The 19,249-nt window shown below is 38.5% G+C and overlaps 2 protein-coding genes across 2 annotated transcripts; one reads left to right on the top strand and one right to left on the bottom strand.

Moving 5' to 3' along the window:
- Window positions 1-10,413: 10,413 nt before the first annotated feature.
- On the bottom strand, window positions 10,414-11,304 carry LOC127842081 (prestalk protein-like). The gene has a single exon (XM_052371399.1). The coding sequence runs from the start codon at window positions 11,302-11,304 to the stop codon at window positions 10,414-10,416; it is 891 nt and encodes a 296-aa protein (XP_052227359.1).
- A 750-nt stretch (window positions 11,305-12,054) lies between these two features.
- Window positions 12,055-15,160, top strand: LOC127842080 (uncharacterized). Its single transcript, XM_052371398.1, has 4 exons — window positions 12,055-13,105; window positions 13,301-13,618; window positions 13,971-14,210; window positions 14,409-15,160. Exons 1-4 carry the CDS (start codon window positions 12,055-12,057, stop codon window positions 15,158-15,160), a joined length of 2,361 nt encoding a protein of 786 aa, XP_052227358.1.
- The last annotated feature ends 4,089 nt before the right edge of the window (window positions 15,161-19,249 follow it).

The following is a 19,249-nucleotide window of genomic DNA, read 5'->3' as shown; positions in this document are numbered from 1 at the left end:
TCCCAACCAACAGTGTCAGATAAAACACCTACCGCCTTAACTAATCGGCTAGCCCAACTAACAGTGTAAGATGAAACGCCTATCAACTTAACTACTCTGCTATCCCAACTTACAGTGTCAGATTACACGCTTATCACATTTACTACTCGGCTTTCCCAACTAACAGTGTAAGATCAAACGCCTACCGCCTTAACTACTCGGCTTTCCCAATTAACAGTGTCAGATTACACCCCAATCACATTAACTGCTCGGCTTTCCCAATTAGCAGTGTCAGATTAGACGCCTATCACATTAACTACTCGGTTTTTCCAATAAACAGTGTCAGATAACACGCCTATTACATGAACCACTAGTCTATCCAAACTTACAGTGTAAGATCACCCGCCTACCGCCTTAACTACTCGTCTTTCCCAATTAATAGTGTCAGATTACACGCCTATCACCTTTAACTACTCGGTTATCCCAAGTAACAGTGTCAGATTACACACCTATTACATTAACTACTCGGCTTTCCCAACTAACAGAGTGATATAAAATTGCTATCGCCTCAACCACTCGGCTATCCCATCTAAAAGTGTCAGATTACACGCATATCACATTAAGTACTCGGCTATCCCAACTAACAGTGTTAGATGAAACGCCTGCCGCCTTAACTACTCGGCTCTCCCAACTAACAGTGTCAGATCAAACGGCTAACGCCTTAGCTACTCGGCTATCCCAACTTACAGTGTCAGATAATACGGCTACCGCCTTAACTACTCTGCTATCCCAACTAGCAGTGTCAGATAATACGGCTATCGCCTAACTACTCGGGTATCAAAACTAACAGTGTCCGATGAAACGACTATCACCTTAACTACTCGGCTATTCCAACTTACAGTGTCAGATTATACGCCTATCGCATTAACTACTCGGCTTTACCAACTAACAGTGTTAGATGAAACGCCTATCACCTTCACTACTCGGCCATCCCAACTAACAGTTTTAGATGAAACGCCTACCGCCTTAACTACTAAGCTATGCCAACTTACAGTGTCAGATAATACGGCTATCGGCTCAACTACTCGGCTGTCCCAACTAACAGTGTTAGATGACACGCCTATCATCTTAACTACTCGGCTATCCCAACTAACAGTGTCAGATTACACGCCTTTCACATTTACTACTCGGCTATCCCAACCAACATTGTTAGATGAAACGCCTATCATCTTAACGACTCGGCTATCCCAAACAACAGTGTTAGATAAAACACCTACCGCCTTAACTACTCGGCTACCCGGACTAACAGTGTAAGATGAAACGCCTATCACCTTAACTACTCTGCTATCCCAACTAACAGTGTCAATTTACACGCCTATCAAATTTACTACTCGGCTTTCACAACTTACACTGTTAAATCAAACGCCTACCGCCTAAACTACTCGGCTTTCCCAATTAACAGTGTCAGATTACACGCCTATCACATGAACTACTCGGCTTTCCCAATAAACAGTGTCAGATTACACGCCTTTTACATTACACACTTGGCTATCCCAACTAACAATGTAAGATTACCCGCCTACCGCCTTAACTACTCGGCTTTCCCAATTAACAGTGTCAAATTACACGCCTATCACCTTAACAACTCGGCTATTCCAACTAACAGTGATAGATGAAACGCCTATCGCTACTAGGCTATCCCAAGTAACAGTGTCAGATTACACGCCTATCACATTAACTACTCGGCTTTCCCAACTAACAGTGTCAGATAAAATTGCTATCGCCTTAACCACTCGGCTATCCCAACTAACAGTGTCAGATTACACGCATAACACATTAACTACTCGGCTATCCCAACTAACAGTTTTAGATGAAACGCCTACCACCTTAACTACTCGGCTCTCCCAAGTAACAGTGTCAGATCAAACGGCCACCGCCTTAACTACTCGGCTATCCCAACTAACAGTGTCAGATAATACGGCTATCGCCTTAACTACTCGGGTATCAAAACTAACAGTGTCCGATGAAACGACTATCACCTTAACTACTCGGCTGTCCCAACTAAAAATGTCAGATTAATTCGCTATTGACTTAACTACTCGGCTTTCCCAACTAACAGTGTAAGATGAAACGCCTACCGCCTTATCTATTCGGCTATCCCAACTAACAGTGTCAGATCAAACGGCTAACGCCTTTACTACTCGTCTATCCCAACTAACAGTGTCAGATAATACGGCTATCGCCTTAACTACTCGGGTATCAAAACTAACAGTGTCCGATGAAACGGCTATCACCTTACGTAATCGGCTATCCCAACTAAAAGTGTCAGATTAATTGGCTATTGCATTAACTTCTCGGCTTCCCCCAATGTTGTATTTTAAATCGCATTTCATGCAGTCAATAACACCAGAAAACAAACAAAATTTTACAATCGTTTCGCGTGTGAAACGTTTATAATTTATTCAATTTAAAATGATGATTTATATATGTAATAATGCAATTATGTGTACGGTCTCGGTCAGAAGAATGATTTCCTCTTCTGATTTACATTGTCTTTTTTCTGATAAAAATAGTTTGGGAAATTATAGTGTCGACTCTCCGTGAACACGTACCTTTAACGTAAGCATAGAGAACAGCTGACATTTTAATAAATGTAATCGATCCTTTCATTAAACGGCCAAGTACTATAATAAGGTATAAGGAATGTGCAATATTTAGTTTCACCTTGTTTATATATGAAACGCTTGAAACATCTTTAACATCGATATCAAATTTATAAATACAAGTAATGTTCGGCTGGAAATCCATGAAATAAATAACACATGTTGTTAATATGGCAATCATTGTCGGCGAAGCCTTACCGTGAAAAAATAATCGTGGGCTAAAGTGCGTATATCGTAAAGCTTAAGTTCAATGTAGCGCTACATGTAGTTCTGGTATAAAACGCTTGCAACGTACGTTAATTTAAATATTTTAATAATTTAACTGCGCCCCGCGGGCTCAAAGCATAATTAACACGTTAAGGCAAGCGTATTAAACACGTATTATTGCATAAACTCTATCTATAATGCGCTCTGGCGGGGTGCAGAAACTTGGCAAAAGGAGGGCTTGAACGGGAGAAATCGTGTATTTACAAGGCGATTCACGTGCCGTTCAAGCAATGTTATATGCTTTTCATATCCATAAACTGGCCCACGCACAATTACTTCCCTTACTGCTTTGAGTTCTTCATAGTGATTCGATGATGTTATTATGAGCTTTGTTAATAACTCCAGCCTTCGACGACTTTCCAAGCATAAATGGGGAACTGAAAAAGCACCAGTTTCCTCATGCATGCAGGGATAAAGGTAATGAATATTTAAATCCACTTTTCAAATTATACCATCTGCACTCTCTTGACAACAGCTTTATTTAATTGGCAACGTCAATGAAGTTAAGGTTATTTACTCAACACTTTCAAAAGACTATGCTGTAGATGTAAGCATTTATGTACCGTCAACGTTCTTGCTGTATGCTTGAAATACTTCAGTAACAATATGTTGGCAGTATTAATTTGAAAAAAATAGTTGGAACGAAAAACGATAGACCTATACGAAAGAAACAGCTATGAAAACAATGAATAATTCTGACGATATATTTATTCCTCACTACCAGTAAATTCCAAAATAATGTTTGCTGCGCACTCGGACAGGAACGGATTTTTCGAGCGCCCGCAGATGATCATGCCATCGAAAACGTGTATTATCCCTATATTACTCATCAACTTATATAAGTATCGTCAATTTCTTTAAACGCGTTTGTCCCTCTAACCTATACGAAATTTAATGGCTTAACATATAAATATTCCTTCAAAGCGAGGGATTGAAAGCATACCTCTTGTGAAACAGTTTAATAAGTTCGCTAACAAAGCAATGAACAATAAAAACACAATCAGAGAAACAAAAACAACGTAACCGCTAAAACAGAATATACATTATTTTGAATTGAACACAAATTTCGCTCAATTGAACAAAGGTGTGTAATATCATTAATATGGAAACTAACAAATAATAACAACAACTGAAGTAAGCAATACAATGAGTCGTGTTCTGAGAAAACTGGACATAATGCATGTGCGTAGAGTGTCATCCCAGATTAGCCTGTGCAGTCCGCACAGGCTAATCAGGGACGACACTTTCCGATTAAACTTGATTTTCGGTAAGGATGGAATTCCTTGAAACTATAAATACCATAAAAGCGGAAAGTGTCGTCCCTGATTAGCCTGTGCGGGCTGCACGGGCTTATATGGGACGACACTTTACGCACATGCATTAAGCCCAATTTTTTCAGAACGCGTCAACAATAGTTACAAGCTTTTTTACACATTCAAGGGACTTATTAAAATATTTTCGTTTAATAAAATTATCACAATTTTTTTTAACCTATATATTTGAAATCGTTTCAAATATTTATATTAAGGAAACAAACAAAACCGTTAGAGAACGTTTCATACAGATTTGCTCTCACCGGGAAACAAACTCGGGGACCATTAAGATGCAAAATCCAACTCGGCACCATTAGACCTTTAAGGCTTTTGAACAGTTGTGTACTATAACGTGTTCTTTGTTAGTTAGATTATCGTTTGAAAGTAGTAAGACACGGTTTTTATATCATGTATTTTAACTGATAATTAACAATAAACGAATATGTATTATAATACTTTTCTTTACATTTAAATTCATTGTCAGGAATGTTATTTTGCTAATGTTAATTTTTTTTTAATTGTAATTTTGACAACTATTTAAAACCATAAGTCTTCTGAGAATATTGCAACAAAATACAAACTGGTTCATGTGTCACTGAATTCTACAAAAAGCATATTGTGCTACCACACATGTGTACAGGATATGAAAGGCCAGTGTATAGAAAAATGATCCAAAGTATATCAATAATAAAATATGTAAAAATTATATAAACAATAAATGTTTATTGCATAGATCCGTTTATCGTGATCATATTATTATAATAACGAGTAAAAATACATCTCGCGGAATTTCAGTGTCCGTACTTGGTCACTTACTTGTCCTGAGAAAAGATATTTGGCTTTCGATAAACGAAACAAGATAAACTGCAATCGTTGTATATCTAAGCACAAATGTTTGCCGTATTCTGTCAGCCCGTCTCGAAATCGTTCCTGAGAGTCTAAATATACTACCGAAATTTGCCAGTTTGCTATAAATAGCACAATGACTATCGAAACTAAGTGTACTTAGATGTTCCAAGAAGCAAAGATATTTTAAGGACCCGCGTCATGCGAAAATGGGTTTTATGCCCTATCCGCATGTCGCAGTCTTGTCAGGAGATACCTAATAATACCAAAAACACCTTATATGATTTTATAGCGGAAAGCGCAGCTCCTGACCAGACTGCGAAACTGCAGTACGTAATATGTTTTCTCGAAAGGAATAAATTAGCAAAAGAGTGTATCGATCGATTTTCAAACATGTATTTAAAATGTATCTGTTTAGTTATACGCACGTTACCTCTAAATCCAATATAATAAAGCATATATTACTAGAGTTGCGACACCTTAAGGGTTTCGCGTGATGGAATGAGTGGAGAGATGAAATCAAATTGAAAATCGATTATTTTTTTTTAAAAATGGTACGAAAAAATATGTGGGTAGGAAAAAAAAACAAATTTGGGTACGAAAACAAATTTGAGTACGATAAAAAGGGTACAAACAAAATAAGGGAACGAAAAAACTATTTTGGTACGAAAAAAATGGGTACAAATAAAAAATAAGGTACGAAAAAATTTGTGTACGAAAAAAAAATGAGTACGAACAAATGGGTACGAAGAAATTTGGGTACGAACAAATTTGTGTACGAAAAAATTGGGTACAAAAAAATGTGGGTACGAAAAAAAAATTGGTTATGAAAAAAAATTAGGGTACGAAAAACTATTTGGGTACGAAAAAAAAGGTTCAAATAAAAATTTGGGTACAAAAAAAATTGGGAACAAAACGAATTTGGGTACGAAAAAAATTTGAGTACGAACAAATGGGTTCAAAGAAATTTGGGTTCGAACAAATTTGTGTAAAAAAAAATTGGGTACGAAAAAAAATTTGGTTATGAAAACCTATAGGGAACGAAAAAATTAGGGTACAAAAAACTATTTGGGTACGAAAAAAAAAGGGTACATATATAAATTTGGGTACAAAAAAAATTGGGTACGAAACAAATTTGTGCACAGACGGACAGACGAAGCGGCGACTATATGCTCCCCCTAACAAATTTGGGGGGGAGCATAATAAACAAGTTATGGCAATTTAAAGGTGGTACGCAAACTTAATAATAGATTTATCAATTATATGCTTATTCTAAGTGAAAAAAAGGCCATAATTGTTACAAAATGCTTGATACAGTTATCTGCTCTTGTTTATACATTGGGGTCATGTTGGTTAATAAGCAAAATACATGGTGTATGAACGCAATATGTTAAGTGAAATAAAAATTATTTGAGGTCATATGCAAAATTTAACATAGATTTATCAATAATATGCATATTATTCTAAGTGAAAAAGGGCCTAATTCTGTTAAAATGCTTGATACAGTAAATGAGTTGTCTGCTCTTGTTTATAGATTGGGGTTATGTCGGTAATGAAGTATGCAAAATATAAAAGCAATATGTCAATGGACATAGGAAATATATATGAGGTGGCACGCAAACATTCCAATGCGCACGCCGACGCCGGGTTGAGTAGGATAGCTCGACTATATATATTTCATATATAACAGTCAAGCTAAAATGTAAATATACCATAAACAACAGGCTAACCTCAATCACAACTTTAATGCAATGCTTATAACAATAGAGATACAATGATATGCCAGGGATTGAAACTAACTGTTTACTATTGTGGGCAACCATCTTTAGTATTTTGGTTGCCCAGATAAAGAATAACGAGCCCAGAAATATGAACATGTGAATATTATACATTCTTTTAATAAAATAATAGATAATTAAATACATTTGCTGACAACACATGTTCAATGCATGATGTTTTATTATGAGCCTGAATTGAATCATGTCCTATTCCTAAATAATGAATGTTATTTAACTAGTATTGATCCATGGTGATCAATTGTTTTTCAATTTTTATTGCAGTGAATTGTTTTAAGCTTTAAAAAAAAAGAAGTTTATCAACTTTTGAAATTGAGTTGCCCAGGCCAAAATCTACTTGCCCCGGGTTCACGGTAAACCACTTATTTCCATCCCTGTATGCTCTTCATTTTCTGTTCTTCCATCCCATTCTCAAAATTAAATTTAAAGCCGATATTTTTTAATAACATTAGTATGAATTACTAACCATTATCACCCAAAAAACAATTTTACAAAGCTGTAATCCCGTTGTAGAGATTTAGTTTACTATTATCAGTGTTCTCTTTAAATACCGGCTGCTAGCGATCTTGCCGGTTACATTAACTCTTGATGCCGGCTACTTTTCCCAAATATATCAAGTAAATGTCACAAATGCTTTGGTTTTACTGCATAGTTGCCGGCCATATAACTGGCTACTCAAATTTTTCTGGAAAACACTGAACTATGCATGACAAACACACAAAAATTAAATACATCTTAGATTCATTGTAAAAAATAAATTGACACTTCCAGCTTGTCGTCACTAAAATCCAAAGATTCAAATAATTTTCCACGAGATACGTCAACAATTGCGTAATCAAATGAATGAAAAATAAAAGTAAAGAAAGCCGGATTTTACATAAATTTCAGGTTGAAACACAACAAGGTAAAGGTAGTCGGTGAGATATAATAATAATACAGTTAGTAAGGCTCGTACCCTGGGTACGGTAAATATACTAAAACATACCCGGGAATTTTAACACTAAATCGGTTGTTGTCGGCTATTTTGTAAAAATTAATTATGTTTACATTTATGTCAATTTTCTGTTAAATGGCATTTATACAATGTATTATCAAAACTCATTTTTACAATCATTAATGTGATTCAATTTAAAATCTTAAATTGTTTAAAGTCGCGTCATTGTATGACGTTGTCAAGTATATTTTCCGCGATGTCGCACGTTCACTTTTTACCGTGATAGATTTTTTTAAAGAAATATTTTTTGGTTTGCGAGGTCCGTTAAATGGGGAACACCATATTTGGTATTTATATTATGTTTTAACAAATAATTCATGCTGTGTAATAAATATTGTATAAGATATTTCGATATTTATTGAAAATGTTTCAAATTGTTATTTATGAAACCTTTTATTCTAATGAGTGTATGCTATCATATTATACTTCGAATAGCAGATCTGTTGTACTATAATCGTATTATTCATTCTTTATTGTTAATTTCATTTATTGTAGAGAATCGTCAATGTTACATCTAGTCGCCAATCCTTGTCGTTAGTGTTAGTTTTCAATGCTTGTTATCATTGCCGTCAATGTTAGTCGTCAATCCTTATCGTCATTATACATGAAGGAAATAAAAGCAGAAACAGAGACGTATTCTTGATTACTTGATTATTCCTACGGCGTCCTCTCAACACTCATACTAAAAAGCATGTTGATGCAGATTTTTTTTAAAGAGAAGTTTCTTTAAGGTAAACAATATTGTTTTACTTTAATCGCTAGCATGTTTAACGACATCGGATTTTTGGCAGATATACAACTCGGATACAATCTAATATTTGCGGGTATGTTTAAGTTTCTTTACCGTACCCGGGCTACATGTAAGTAAAGTTAAGAGTACCCGGGGTACATGTACCGGTAAGTAGTACCCGAGCCGAGAATGTCAATTGAAGGTGTTAGAGATGCATTGAACCATAAGATTAAAAAGGGTAATTAACCACGGGCTTATTAAAATTAAAACGATGACATTACATTGTACCAGCTGTTTATTGTTGTATACTGTAAGCTTGAAATATTTTAAATAATGTAAACAACTTACCTTGTATAAAGTTGGCACATTGTTGTCAGGTGTAGAAACTATTATACTTATTTCTGTTAAGTTGCACTGGCTGAACCAAAAGAATTATGTAGTCGTTTCTAAATAATCACGAAACAATCTACTAATGCATATATGCTTGCCAGTTGCTGAGTTTGTGCATTTCCATTCATTATACTATCGGCCTTGGCAAACAGCGTAGACTCAGATTAGACGCCGCATGATGTCTGCTATTTGGTACGCAGAAGATTTGCATATCCACGGGTGTTTTATGTCAAATGTTATGGTTTTCAATAGATCGTATACTTATCTACAAAACAGCGAATTAGCGTTCACTTGACATCATTTTTAATTATGTTATTTTGTTAATACTTTCTCGCGTTCTTTTCGCCTTTGGTCGACGCCGTCTGCTATTTCAAACGATGAAGATTTCCATATCCACTGGCGTTTTTTTATGTCAAATGTTAGTGTTTTCCAATGGATCGTATACTTATGTACAAAACAGATAAGTAGCGTTCACTTTACATCGTTTGAGATGATGTTTTTTTGTAAATACTTTCTAAGCGTTCATTCTGACGAAGTCGACCATTTTGACGGGTGTGAAGAAATACCGAATTTCCCGTAATTACCAAAATCCCCAGAAATCCACGAGATCCCACGAAATCCCCATTAATATTGATTGTGTATTGAAAAACTGCGTATTTTAATATAGATCGTTGCGAACTACACTGAAATCACTAATGAAACATTGTTTTATCAAATTTTGATTTCGGGGATTTCGGTAGGACTTCGGTATATCCACATACCGCATTTTGTAAATCCGGTTTTGTCAAACTTGCGAAACTTTTTCGTGATTTAATCAAAAAACTTGATTTTTCCCAGGTATAACGCCTACGCCAACAGGTAGATCGCATTCTTGTCCATATACATGTCAAATTTCAGCAAACGTGTTCGGCCAGTTTTCAAGGCGCCCAAATCGCGACTATATGCACCAACTTAACGAAACTTAGCCCCCTTTATCATTCGTTCGAATGAACGTCATCAATGATGACGTCCAATACATCACTCATTCCATAAAATACAGTCGGGTTGACGGAATTAATCTTTAAAATAAGTTGTATGAATGTTTGTATTCTTAGATCGCAGGCTAAAAAATAACTCGCGTACAAACCTGTGTTTCCGCAGTTAATGCAAATTCACGTACGTGATTTCACATAATTCGATTTGTTAAATTAAATACTATCAGACATATTACGAAGACAATTATGTTTATTAAACTTTATTTAAATAACATGATTACTTTAAGATTAAATCTTTAAAAAAAAGTATACACAGATTTTTTCCGAGTTAATTATTGGTTTTTTGAATGCAACATAATCGCCTAAATACTTGGCGGATTGTTTTTAAGATTCGCCGTTCTCCGCCCAATGCCTCCTTCTTCGATAAGTCACTAATGGCTTTTTCCTTAAATTGCTGACGGTTATTTTTTATCAGAACGGTTCTTATTATCAGCCAGGAGCATGCCATCCTTAAGCCCGTTGTCATCAGCGTAGCTCATACCAAGACTCGCTTTGCCATTGGCGTAGCTCTTTTTATCAGTGAGGCCCTTGCCATGAGCATGGCGCTTGTCAGCAGTGCAGCACATGTCATCACTGTGGCCATTGCCATCAGCGCACTTCTTGTTATTATTGAGGCTCTCGTCATAAGTGCAGCCATTGTCATCAGTGCAGCCCTTGTCATCAGTGCAGTCCTTGTCATCAGTGCAACCCGTATTATCAGTACAGCCCATGTTATCAGTGAGGCTCGTGTCAGGTATGAGGCCATTGACATCACCATTACAGCCCATGTCATCTGTGCAGTCGATGCAATCTGTGAAGCCGTTGGCATCATCATTGTAGCCCTTGTTATCACAGATGTCCTTGTCAACATCATTGTAGCCCGAGTTATCATTGGCGCTCTTGTCATCATCATTCCAGCCCTTTTCATCATTAGGCCCATTGTTATCGCTATTGCAGCCCTTGTCATCAGTGAGACCATTGTCATCATTATTGCAGCCCTTGTGATCAGTGATACCCTTGTCATCAGTGATACCCTTGTCATCTGTGCAGCCCATGTCATGCGTGAGGCTATTTTCATCATTGGAACCCGTTTCATCATTGTAGTTCTTGGCATGTTCTTCAGTGCAGCCTTTGGCAATTTGCTCAGCCCCTATAATAAGTGCTGCCTTTGTCAACAGCGCAGCCCTTGTCATCACAGCAGCCCTTGAAATATGTGGAGCCATTCTCATCTGGCGAGCCCTTGTTATCAGTGCAGCTTGGTCATCAGTGAAGCCATTATCATCAGTGCAGCTTTTGTCTTCAGTGTGACTCATGTCTTCATAATTGCAGCCCTTGTCATCAGAGAAGACCTTTCATCATCATTGCAGACATTGACATCAGTGAGGCCTTTGTCATCATTGCAATCCTCGTAATAAGTGCAATAATGTGCAATAATGCGTGTCGTCAGTTAGGCTCATGTCATTATTGTTGAAGCCCTTGTCATCAGTGATGCACTTTTCTTCATAATTGCAGCCCGTGACAACTGTGAGGCCCTTGTTATCATGATTGCAGCCATTTTCATCGGTGAGGCCCTAATTATCAGTAAGGTAAATGTCGTTATCTTGGCAGCCCTTGTAATCAGTCCAGCCCTTGTCATCATCATTGCAGCCCTTATAATAAGAGAGGCCATTGTCATCATCATATTTGCCCATTTCATCAGTGAAGCCCTTGTCGTCATCATTAGAGCCCTTGTCATCCTTGAAGCCCTTGACATCAATGCAGCCCTGGTCATTTGTGAGGGCCTTGTCATCATGATTGCAGCCCGTGTTATCATTGCAGCCCTTGTAAATAGTTAGGCCATTGGCATTGTCGTGAATATTATATGAGATTTTAGACGGTACGTTGATTGGCGGTTGCCGCGAATTAGCGCGTTATTATTATTATTATTTGACGTCATATATATTTGTATTGTTGTTGACGGGCAGTTGAATTAAATGATCGAACCTGAACAGTAGTGTTTTGCATATCAACTCAAAGTACACCTTTATACCTTCGTGAAATTGGTGCCGTGAACAAACAGTAAAATGCCGACGACAATATATAAGTTACTAGGCCAGCGGCTAGGTTTGAAAAATATTATTGACCGTTTCGTCAGTAAAATAGAAGAAGCGAGCGATGAAGACGATGACATTCAGTTTCAAGCGCTTATCGAGAAATTAGAAGAAAAAGTGGCATGTCTGCTAGTCCACAATGATAAAATTCTCTCGCTCACCGACGCCGACGCTGCGCCAGAGGAGATAGTCGAGGCAGAAGAGTATACCTTCGACGTAGAGGTCAAACTACGAAGATACAAGCAGCGTCTACAGCGGCCTAACATTGGCATCACAGACGCCGCCGATTTATTATCGCATGCATCCGGTTCCGGTAGTCAGCAGGCATCCGGTCCACTACCACCAAACAACCAACGCAGGGTGAACACCAATTCGTCAAACAACAGCGGCCAGTCAGCGCCCGAGATAAGTACATCTAGTACTCATAAATTGCCAAAATTAACACTTCCACGATTTGACGGTGATATATTACAATGGCAATCGTTCTGGGATTCATTCGAATCGTCAATCCATTGCAATGTCAACTTGACTGATGTGCAGAAATTCAATTATTTGAAAGCACAGTTGGAGGGTACAGCCGCTATGACTATTGAAGGATTTGCACTCACGAATGCAAATTACACGCGCGCAGTCGAATTGTTACGTGAAAGGTATGGTCAACATTGCAAAATTGTTCATGCAACCATGCAAGCGTTATTGAAATTGCCATCACCAACTTCCACAGTCGCGAGTTTGAGAGGGTTTAACGACCGCATGGAAACGTATATCCGGGGTCTTGAGTCGCTAGGACAACATCAAGATATGTACGGTAGCCTATTGGTGCCAGTTGTATTGGAAATATTGCCGATGGATATACGTAAAAATCTCGCCCGCGTAAACGAGAATAATGACTGGTTTTTGCAAGATCTGCGACGAGCGATTAACAAGGAAATCAACATTCTCGAGATCGGCACCGGAAGTTCCTATGCGTTGGCGGAAGTTAGCGACTACAACTCAACAGCATTGTTTCATGCAAGTGCGAATGGTAAGAAGACTTCATACACTCCTAGCAACAAGTTTGGCAAAAGGAATACGCAAAATTATTCTAGAACATGTGCATTTTGTGATCAAGAACATTAAAGTTGTGAATGTAAAAACTTTCCTGACACTGCTGTCCGAATGAATGTTGTGAAACAGAAACAGCTTTGTTTTAACTGCTTTGGTAAACACCGAATCACAGAATGCAAGTCAAACGGACGCTGTCAAAACTGCCACCGGAAGCATCACACTTCTATCTGTAAGGAGCTACAAAGAAAACCGGAAGTTGAATCGCCGCAACCGGAAGCCGCCGTATTCTTCTCGTCTACAAAGAGGTCGAACGCAGACGTTATATTAAAGACCGCCATTGCCCCTGTTTCGTCGTCTCACACTACAACGGATGCCGCCATATTAGTCGACGAAGGCGAACAGCGATCCTTTATCACCAGAAAGCTTGCTGACGATCTTCAACTAGAGAGTGATGGAATAGAAACACTTAGCCTGACGGGATTCGGAGGAAGCACAGGAGTTTGAAATTTTATCAATATAGCTAATCTAATGGCTAAATAATAAAAATATACCCCTATATCGTATAAAGACTAGTCTTTATACGATATAGGTGTATATTTTTTTATTATTTAGCCATTAGATTAGCTATATTGATAAAATTTCAAACTCCTGTGGAGGAAGTAATAACAGAAGTTTACAGCAACTAGAACGCACGACAGTGTACATAGTTTCGAAGAGAAAGAAGATACCTGTTAGTGTACTAATCGTTTCCACTATTGCGGCTCCCATCAGATGCGGATATCTTAGATCGACTGCGGAACTTCCATACCTGCGGGGATTGAAGTTGGCTCATTCCGTTACAGGTGACACGTTATTTGACATTTCATTACTCGTTGGAGCTGACCACTATTGGGATATTGTCGAAGATCATGTTGTTCGAGGGAACGGGCCGACCGCCGTCAAGTCTAAGATTGGTTATTTACTGTCCGGTCCGATGCCCTCCACGTCTCATGCGTCAGCTGATAAGCCCATCTTGAACGTACTTGCATCGCGCGCCCCAGAACACAGCATATTAGAACGTTTCTGGAGTCTTGAGAACATGGGTATCTCACCTTGTGAACCTGACCGGAAGTCTGTCGAGTACCTACAGCAATACCAAGCGACAGCTATTGAGTACGACAACGGAAGGTACCATGCCAAACTACCATGGAAGCAAGACCACCCTTCTCTACCAACAAACCACAACATAGCCTTGAAGAGAACTGTTGAGGCTATTCAGAGGTTGCGCAATTAACCGGAAGTGCCTCGGGCACATGGTGACATCATAGCAGAGCAGGAAAGACGTGGCTTCATCGAGCGGGTTCCACTTGGTCAAGAGTCAGCTGAACAAGTGCACTACATCCCTCATCACCCAGTGGAAAAAGAATCATCAACGACACCCATACGCATCGTCTACGATTGTAGCTGCCGTCAGTCACGTGATTCACCAAGCTTGAACGACTGCCTGAAATCAACGCCACCGGCATTGAACAAGTTTACGTCGATTCTTACAAGCGTCACAGGAATCGAGGCTGTACTTAACGATCGGCCATTGACGTATGCATCAACAGATCTAAACGACCCCGCGCATATCACGCCGTCGCAGCTGTTATACGGTCGCCGAGTTACAACGCTGCCACACGATGACGTCACATTCGATGCCGGGAATACTGTCGCTGCAGCCGATCATGTTACATTTAACCGCATGGCAAGGCGACGTGAGCTGCTCATACAACAGTTATACAGACACTGGAAGACTGAATACCTTACGTCACTCCGCGAGCACCACCGGGTGTCTGGTTCCAACACGCAGACGATCAACACCGGGGACGTGGTGCAGATCCATGATGATGGCCCGAGATGTCGATGGAAACTTGCCGTGGTCGTCGATGTTGTTGCCGAAAGGGACGGGCATGTTTGCGAGGCGAAAGCGCGAATCAGTAACGGATTGTATACCATAAGGCCAATAGCGAAACTTTATCCACCGGAAGTGATAAGTGCCAATCAAAACTGATGGACAATCATGATGTTGTTGTGATGGACTGTTTTTTAAATATTTAAGCATTTTGTTAATATGATTATCGTATTCGTATACTAATGTGAAAACTCTGTTTTATCATTTTGCGGCCCCCAGTATGTCGTGAATATTATATGAGATTTTAGACGTAACGTTGATTGGCGGTTGCCGCGAATTAGCGCGTTATTATTATTATTATTTGACGTCATATGTATTTGTATTGTTGTTGACGGGCAGTTGAATAAAAGGATCGAACCTGAACAGTCGTGTTTTGCATATCAACTCAAAGTACACCTTTATACCTTCGTGAAAGGCATTATCATAGCAGCCCTTGTCATCAGTGCAGCTAATGGCATAAGTGTAGCCCTTGTACTCAGTGAGGCCCTTGTCATCATAATTGCCTCCCTTGTCATAATTGCAGCCCTTGTCAGCATCGCGGCCCATGTGATATGTGCAGCCCTTGTAATCAGTGCAGCATTTGTCATTAGTAAAGCCCGGTTAATATCGCAGCACTTGTTATCTGTTCAGCCCTTTTTATCACTTGCCATCAGTAAGGCCTTCGTCAGCAGTTAGGATATTGTCATCTGCGAGAAACTTCTCATAGTTTTTACAGCCACTGTTGTCAGTGCAGCCCTTGTCATCATTGCCTCCCTTTTATTAGAGAGGCATGTGTCATTATTGCAGCCCTTGTCACTATTGTTGCCTTTGTCATATGTGCAGCCCTTTTCATCAGAGAGGCCCTTGTTCTAATTGCAGCCATTGTCCTCATTGCAGTTCTTGTCATATGTGCAGCCCTTGTCATCACTACAGCCCTCGTCACGTATGCTGCCTTTGCAAGCAATGATGATCTTGTAACCTGTGCAGCCCTTATCATCATAATTACAGCCCTTGTCATATGTGCAGCCTTTGCCATTACTGAGGCTTATGTCATCATGGAAGCTCGTGTGATATGTGCAGCCCCTGTCATCTATGTGTGCTTTCTCAGATGGTATGCCCTTGTCATAAGTAAGTCGCTTATTCAAGCGTTTTTTTCACTACCAGCTGAGAAAATAACATCTTCGCCAAGGTTCTGGCTTTTGCACATGCTAGAAGTTATCGGCGTCTTTTCAGCAATTGCCGCTATGGAAATCTGTTTTGAAAGTTCCACATTTTCCAGAGGACCTGCAATTATATGCTATGATTACACCCAGACGTATATAAGAATCATGTATGCTGTAATAACTAGAATTATTAAATCGGGAATTCTAATATTTAAACTTTAAGCACTAATCGTTATTCCTGGGTCGTATACATATTGTTTTATTTAAGTTTGAGGAACGTGAAAATGACAGCCAATTCAATAGGTTCAGTACGGAAACGTATATGGTACACCCCAATAATGTGGTCATGCCGGAATAATTTATATCGATTTACTGTGAAATAACATGGTACGTCGACATAGTTTTGTAGCTTTTCCCACCTTAATTTTACTCGTCATAACGACAACAAGTTGAAGTCTCGACGTAAATATTGCCGGCTTTTCCCGAAAATATATTTGGTCGACATGATCTAAGTCGACAAATCTACATAACTTATGGCGTCATGCTCTTGTGAATATGACTTGCCATCATAGTTTTAGTCGACACGATGAGTTATTTTTTACGCCATGACACCTTTTTCATATCATGTCGTCGTAAAATTTTGACATCATCACATTATTGCAACATTGGCTCATGACTTCCGGCGTCGAACAGATTTTTAGTTTCTGGTATATTCTTTTGAAACACGCAAGACCTCAGACAGTCCATTTTTACAGCAGGAAATCTTGGTATAAAGGTAAAAATAGCATACACTGTTTGCAAACAATAAATATTAATGTGTTCGTTGAGTTTTATGAGCATTTAGAGAGCTCAAATCTCGATTGATTCATTAAGATATTTTTCTTTAACGAATACATGCAAAACGTGTGTTTAACGACTCACAACTTTTTTATATTGCAGATTTGTGTCTTTGTGGCACTGATATATGTTGACTATTCGTTAGCTGTACTTTCAAATCAAGAATGGGATGTTTGGCTTTCGCGATATCACAAACAGGGCTATACGCGTCTGGATATATGTGGATTGTTGCTTTTTCTACACAACACTACTCTCAGTTTGAGTCAACTGAAATGGATACTGCGAAGGTTAGGGCTCAAAAGACGCAACGCGTCGTCTCCTCTTCTAGACGTTATACGAGCGATTCACTCATTATATAAAAGAGGGATGGTTGTATGTGGTTATAAAACTATATGAAAACTGGTCAACACAACCACAAATGTCAAAGTAACCCAAGAAACAACATGGTGTGTATTGAAGGTAATTGATCCTGAGGGTGTTGCTCTCAGGTCTGCACATCGCCTGCGACGCAGAGTCTATACCAATAAAGGTCCTAATTTTACTATACACATTGATGGGTATGATAAGCTAAAGCCTTTTGGAATTGCTATACACGGGGCGGTTGATGGATTTTCCAGATGCATATTATGGCTGGAGGCATGTTATTCGAATAATGACCCTCGAATTATCGCGGGCTTCTTTGTTTACTTTGTGAAACGGATTGGTCGCGTTCCACGTCTTGTTCGTGGCGATGCAGGGACAGAAAACGTTTGGGTACGGGCTATGCAGATAGCGTTTGGGTTTAATGACAGGGATAACATGTCTGGAATGAACAGTTACATCACTGGGAGATCCACTGGCAATCAAAGAATTGAACGTTTGTAGGTAAATTTAAGAATGCGTTTTACTGTGTTTTGGAGAAACTATTTTAAGGATATGATAGACAGCGGCTTGCTTCGGATTGATGGTCCTGTGCATTTAGAATGCCTTGGATTCTGTTTCATACCATTAATACAACGCGATCTGAACTCTTTCAACCATCTATGGAATTCTCGGATTCGGCAGCAAAGAAATGTGGAAGCACCAAATGGGATACCGATAGTAAGTTACTACCAGCCTGAGGCGTATGGAACCCGGCTTCTTTGCGAATTGGAAACCATTGATCGTATTCAAGAGAGATACTTTGTAAAGAAACCACACTTTGGATGTAAAGATGACTTCATACCCGTCCTAGAACATTTGTGTGAAATGCGGCGGGAGCATCTGTCAATTCCTGAATCGATTGAACGTGCGACTTCTTTGTTCTTGGCCTTGACTGAAATATTGGATGGTTCCTAATTACATATGCAAAAATATATGCTTAAAAAGTGGTTATATTTTGCAAATTTAATCGTTAAGTTAGTTTAGTTCAAGTAAGTTTCGTTTCGAGTTTTATTTACAATGTGTCGATAAGCAACACCAAATTGATATTCTTGTTATTGGAATTTATCATGAAGTAGTTAAACGTTTTGTTGTTGTTTTTTGCTAAAATAAATTATCTCATATTGTTGTACACATTTACAGACATTGCAAACTTGGCAAAACAGATTAATCATGTTTATCATTTCATTGTTAGATTGCAAAAGAATGAATATAGTAATGTATATAGTACATGTTTAAAATAAATATTCATACTGCAATTCGATCTTTATTTTTTGAACGGTCAAATAAATCGTTTTTGAGGAAATAGAAAATTATTCAAATGTGACACAAAATTGGGCTATTTGTTGATCAATTTTAGGGCTGGTTAATGTGATCGGTCTTTCTTCGTCGTCCGTCAACATTTTCACTAAAGCTAAAATCACCTACTCAGCTGTGTCAATAATACTAAAACATGCACAGTTCTCAAAGCTAGTAAGGTTGCAGTTTGCTTTTATTTCCATATTATGTCCACATCGGACATTATTTATCAAAATATTTACAAAAATTTGAAATATTTGTTTACGAGTCGGTATAGTTTTATATGAGTGGTGATACACGTACCATTTGACTAGATCGGTCTGAGTTGAGTATATATATATATATATATATATATATATATATATATTCAACCGGATTTTTAATGTGTTATTGAAACTAGTGCCCTATATATGTTTTACTTGGGTACATTATTCTGATTGGCTTAAGTATATCATTTGACTGGGCTTTAATATTCAATGAAGCGAGTTGCCTTCACGAAGCGCACGAGGAA

Source organism: Dreissena polymorpha, chromosome 8 (genome assembly GCF_020536995.1).
Source record: "Dreissena polymorpha isolate Duluth1 chromosome 8, UMN_Dpol_1.0, whole genome shotgun sequence".
Lineage (NCBI taxonomy): Eukaryota > Metazoa > Mollusca > Bivalvia > Myida > Dreissenidae > Dreissena > Dreissena polymorpha.
This window is presented reverse-complemented; position numbering and strand designations above follow the sequence as displayed.

Excerpts from the sequence above, each read along its gene's own strand:
- LOC127842081 (XM_052371399.1), bottom strand. The coding sequence starts at position 11,304 with ATGAGTCACACTGAAGACAAAAGCTGCACTGATGATAATGGCTTCACT.
- LOC127842080 (XM_052371398.1), top strand. The coding sequence starts at position 12,055 with ATGCCGACGACAATATATAAGTTACTAGGCCAGCGGCTAGGTTTGAAA. Across the intron at positions 13,619-13,970 it reads CCTGACGGGATTCGGAGGAA|GTGACACGTTATTTGACATT; the intron begins GCACAGGAGTTT and ends ATTCCGTTACAG. Across the intron at positions 14,211-14,408 it reads CTGGAGTCTTGAGAACATGG|TGCCTCGGGCACATGGTGAC; the intron begins GTATCTCACCTT and ends ATTAACCGGAAG.